The following is a 5,205-nucleotide window of genomic DNA, read 5'->3' as shown; positions in this document are numbered from 1 at the left end:
CAGCAGCCGCCTGCAGCGTCCACTGGAAGGAATAGGATAATGGGTTCTTAGGAGACCGCTTGGCGTTTTCTATCTTATACAACGTCAGTGTATTGTGCGCTCGATTATCCAAACTCTTAAATCATGGTGAGGAGCTAGTTCCCTTAGAAAGCACATAAAGGAAAACAAGAGGCGCATTTATTTTTTTTTAAGTCTTCCCTTCCCCCATGGCGGCGGGCGCAAATTCCCGCCTCCTCCTTGCAGGTTCTCATTTCGGTCCGCCCCCTGCCGTATAAAAGCGGGCGCCCAGGCTCGGTGTTAGCATAGCTGCTCTGGGCTCTTCAGAGTGCAGTCATGTCTGGCCGAGGCAAGGGCGGGAAGGGTCTGGGCAAAGGCGGCGCTAAGCGCCACCGCAAAGTCCTGCGCGACAACATCCAGGGCATCACCAAGCCCGCCATCCGCCGCCTGGCCCGGCGGGGAGGAGTGAAGCGCATCTCCGGCCTCATCTACGAGGAGACCCGCGGTGTGCTGAAGGTGTTCCTGGAGAACGTGATCCGCGACGCCGTCACCTACACGGAGCACGCCAAGCGCAAGACCGTCACCGCCATGGACGTGGTCTACGCGCTCAAGCGCCAGGGCCGTACCCTCTATGGCTTCGGTGGCTAAGGTGCTCAGAAGCAAACATCCCTAAAGGTCCTTTTCAGGACCACTACATGTTTTACTAAGGAGGTAACACTTGCGCAAACGTTGATCATCAAAAGTAAAGATTTAACTTCAGAGCCATTCGTAGGAATGACAGTGCCTAGTAAGTTGTCCAATGAGGGCGAACCTATGTATGCACTTAATTTGCAAGTGGGTTTTTTGAGTCAGGAAAGCTGCACAGTCTTGCAAACTATTGAGTTCACTTTTTGTTCAGATGTTCTCATGGTTTTCTTTTTCTAGGCTGTTCTTAGGCACTTCTATTTGCTTACATTTACATTATAGTAGTTACCCCCTCACCCAAATTTATCCAGTCACCTTCCCGCAGCATCTTAGGGTGCTTCCCTATCCTCCCAAGTCATTTCATACCTTGCCACACAGACCACTTATTAACACTCGGAATTTGTAAGTTCAGCTATGTAGAAGAGGTTCTGGCTTTGTAAACTACATTGCTACCTCAGATGCAGTAAAAGTTCTGAATGACACTCTGCCACGTTTTGGGAACGAATTTGTGAATTGGGTTTTTTAATAAGCTATAAATAAAACTTCAAATTAAAAATTCACATAACACGCCCAAGAGTTATGTGAAGATACACTGTTAGAATATACACTCAGAACAGAAGGATTACTTTTTACACTTCGATAGGAATATCAATAGACAATTAGTTTAACTTGTGCAGTGCCTGCATTGAGTCTATTCTACCATTTTCTTATCTACATCTTTACATATTTACATTGGTTACATTCCACCCACATGTGGGGATTTTTTTTAATTTCTGAGATTGTGTATTTTGCTTAATATACATTTTAATTCCATGGATTTTTCTGCATGTTTTATTGCTTCATTTTTCTTCAGATCTGAGTAATATTCAAATATGTTTGTTTACAAATTTTTCATTATCCATTTCTCTGTAAATGGGTAACCAGGTTGGTTCCGATTCTTTGTTATTGTGAATAAAGCAGTAATTAACACTGAGGTAAAAAAATACCTTAACAGTATGTATGGAGTTCTTTGAGTATATGCTCCGGTATAAATTAGCTTTGCCATATTGGAGTTCTATTTTTAATTTTTTAAGCAATCTCCAAACTTTTCCACAGTATCTGTATTGATTTGTACCCACCCCACCCCCACCCCCACTAACAGTGAATCAGAATTTCCTTCCACATCCTGCCACCATTTGTTGATGGTTTTCATCCTAACTGAAGTGGTATCTCAAAGCAGCTTTAATGTGTATATCCGGATGTCTCGGGTTCTTGAGCACTTCAAAATAGTTACTGGCCATTTTTTGCTTTGAGAACTATTGATTCAATTTATTTGCTGATTGGCAGCTTTATTTTTCTAGCATTCAATTCCTGAATTCTTTGTAAATCCTGGACATAGTCTTCAGTCCGAAATTTAGCTGGCACACATTTGATCCCACTTTGTAGGTTGTCTGTTTGCTGTTCTGATTGTTTGCTTTGCAACAAAGAAACTTTATTTTCATGTTGTTCCATCTGTTGTAACTTGACCTTAGTTCCTCTGCTGTTTGTGTTTTATTTGAGAGTTTACCTACCATAATATCTTCAAGGGCATCCCTGCATGTTCTTCTAAAAGTTTAAATGTTTCAGAGCTTTGATCCATTTTGCACAAAGTTTTGCACAAGACGAAAGATACAAATTCAATTTCATTCTTCTACAGTTAAAAATCCAGCTTTACCAGAACTATTGAACAGGCTTTTCCCGAAGTATGCTTTTCCCACTATGTCATAAATCAGGTGGGAATAGTTTTGCCTTTTTATTTCTAGGCCCTCTATTCTATTCCACTCTCTATTCCATTGGACTGTGTACATGTCTATTTTTATGCCAGCACCAAGCTGTCTTTTATCACCATAGCTTGTGGTCAGGTGATGACTCCAGCATTCTTCCTACTCACTACAATTGCTTTGGATCTTTTTTGTTCCATATGGATTTTTGCATTATTTTTTCTAAGCCTGTAAAATATGACATGGACATTTTCATAGGTATTTTATTAATTCTATATATTAATTTTGGTACTTGTAGATATTTTTACAATATTATTTCTGTATAAAAAGTTTTATTTTACACTTTCTGGTATCTTCTGTTGTATTTTAGGTGAGAAAGTTATAGACCACCATAATTATACATATAAGGCCAAATTAAAAGATTTTTTTTTAATTTTTGGCCAGCAACCAAGACTGGGGCTAGTGCCTAAGAAAGTCTCTTGGTGTTGGAAACTCAGGGAACTATGTTTTTAAAAGCAAAAAACCACACAGACCACCACAATTACATCAATCTTATGTGAGAGTCATAGTAGACTTACATCTGTTTGGGAAGAACAAACGTAATCATTTTGATTTATGTCTTAGCAGTTGTTTTGAGTTTGTGTTTAGTTTGTACAAACATTAATTATTTTGGTTAATACATCTGGATAGTGGTCAAGGTCATCAACAATGCAAATGTGTTCCCAAGCCAGAGAAGACCATAATGGAGGTAGAGGACTGAGAAGTGTCTACAGACAGAGTCATAACAAAAACAGCAGTACTCTACTCGCTTCACTGTGGTTTCCTTTTGCACTATCTTACAGTTTTTGTTGCAGAAGTCTTGGATTTTTGTTGTTCTTGCTGCTTCTGCTGCTGCTGCTGCTGCTGCTGCTGCTGCTGCTGCTGCTGCTGCTGATGATGATGATGATGATGGTGGTGATGGTGATGATGATGATGATGATGATGACAATGATGACAATGATGATAATGATGATGATGAAGAATAATGATGTATGAATACTTAATTGGGAGTGTTTTGAAGGAAATGTTTTTTCTTACTACCTGGGAGAGTGTGATGGCTATTCTTGATTGTCAGCTTGACTCTATGTGGAATGAACTAAAATCCAGAAATGGAGGACACATATGTAACCCTTTGATCCAGATATTGAGGCTGGACGACATAAGCTTTTGATCCAGGTCTTGAGGTGGGATGGCCCATACCCTTAATCCTGATCAACACAAACCTTTAATCCAAATCTTGAAGCAGTCTTTATCTGTGCTATACTTTCTGCCAGAAGCCTGCATAAGAACAACAGGAAAAGGAAGGGTTTTTTCTTCTATGCCTGCTTACACCTGGCCAGCACATCTGTTGGAGCCTACTTCATCAGGATTCCAGCTTATACAGAAGAACAGCTAAGACACCCAGCCTTGTGGGACTGAGCAACTACTAGATTCTTGGAATTTTTATTCACAGCTGGCCATTGTTAGGTTAGTTGAACTAAAGACTATAAGTCATTCATTCCAAAAAAATTTATATAGAGAGATATTCCATAAGTTCTGTGACTCTAGAGAACCCTGACTAATAGTACCAGGAGAAATTGGTACCAGGAGTATAAGGATGAATCTTTTAAGTATTTGGGATAGGCCTTTATTTTGCCAGCACCTTCTAACTCACCAGCACAGTCAGCTACTGAAGAAACCCATCACTCAGTCTTTCTCCTGGGAGCTTGGAGAGTATTGAAAGCCTACGGTAGAAACTATATTTCAAACTTGAAGAGGTAAAATTATCTTGAACCATGTTGTGTGTGGCAACAGATTTGGAGACCAGCTACACGAAGCTTTCTACAGTTTGGAGGGAAATAAAGAAAATGCTTTTGCTCTTTAGTTGTTCTTAGCATCTCTGGATAAATTGTTAAAGGGGAGGAATGGTCTCAAAGAGTTCCAGGTGCAAATAAACACTCTAAAGGTTTCTAAGAGTGCCCTTGGAGAGAATCTTCTCTCCAGCAGCCATAGAGCTCAGGTTGCAGAAAATCAAACCAAAGCTCTCATTATAAAGTTGCCTGGATTACAGCGAAAATTTGAGTCTCAGTCTCAGAGGGGTCAGCAGTTAAAGTAAGTGCATTAATTGGCAGAGTGGGATCCTATAACTTGGGGTGGTGATGTGTGGGAGGACCCTATTGAAGCTGAGAACTTTGAATCCTCAAATTCTCAGAGTTTACCTCACCTAAGGAAGTAGTACCCTCAGACCCCCTGCTTTTTACACCTGAGAAAATTAAGCCTTCATTGTCTGATTTTTCTCTGAAGGAAATATCAGGCAAGATAAATCTGATGTCTGCCAAGTCTTCCCTCTAGACCGAAAACCAAGGCAATGCCCCTAAATAGGATAAATAAGAAAGTAAGGGTTAGAACTTAACAGTGATACAATTGTGTGTCAAGCTGACAAGGGGTGCGTTGTATTGACTTGGTTTGTGTGTCAGCTTGACACAAGCTAAAGTCATCAGCCAGGAGGGAACCTCAGAAGAAGAAAAAAAATGCCTCCATGAGATCCAGCTGTAATGCATTTTCTCAATTAGCAAGCAATGAGGGCAGGCTCAGCTCATAGTAGATGATTCCATTCCTGGGCTTGTAATCCTGGTTTCTGTGAGAAAGCATCTGTCCAATGGCCTCTGCATCAGCCCCTGCTTCCAGGAACCCTGTCTGAGTTTCTGTCCTAACTTCTTTGGTGATAAACAGCAATGTGTAAGCTGAATAAATTCTTTCCTCCCCA

At 40.7% G+C, this 5,205-nt stretch overlaps 1 protein-coding gene across 3 annotated transcripts; it reads left to right on the top strand.

The window, feature by feature from the left end:
- Positions 1-299: 299 nt before the first annotated feature.
- On the top strand, positions 300-5,205 carry H4cl3 (histone H4C like 3). Of its 3 annotated transcripts, none has more exons than XM_087591853.1 (2): positions 300-784; positions 3,263-5,205. In XM_087591853.1, the coding sequence occupies exon 1, from the start codon at positions 334-336 to the stop codon at positions 643-645; it is 312 nt and encodes a 103-aa protein (XP_087447979.1). In that variant the 5' UTR covers positions 300-333; the 3' UTR covers positions 646-784; positions 3,263-5,205. The 3 variants fall into 3 exon arrangements, with proteins under 3 accessions (XP_087447979.1, XP_087447981.1, XP_087447980.1); XM_087591855.1 differs by having other exon boundaries at positions 300-708; positions 3,263-5,204; XM_087591854.1 differs by having other exon boundaries at positions 3,275-4,320.

The sequence above is a fragment of the Rattus norvegicus genome, chromosome 17 (genome assembly GCF_021556685.1).
Source record: "Rattus norvegicus strain SHRSP/BbbUtx chromosome 17, alternate assembly SHRSP_T2T, whole genome shotgun sequence".
In the NCBI taxonomy this organism is placed as follows: Eukaryota; Metazoa; Chordata; class Mammalia; order Rodentia; family Muridae; genus Rattus; species Rattus norvegicus.
This window is presented reverse-complemented; position numbering and strand designations above follow the sequence as displayed.

Excerpts from the sequence above, each read along its gene's own strand:
- H4cl3 (XM_087591853.1), top strand. The coding sequence starts at position 334 with ATGTCTGGCCGAGGCAAGGGCGGGAAGGGTCTGGGCAAAGGCGGCGCT.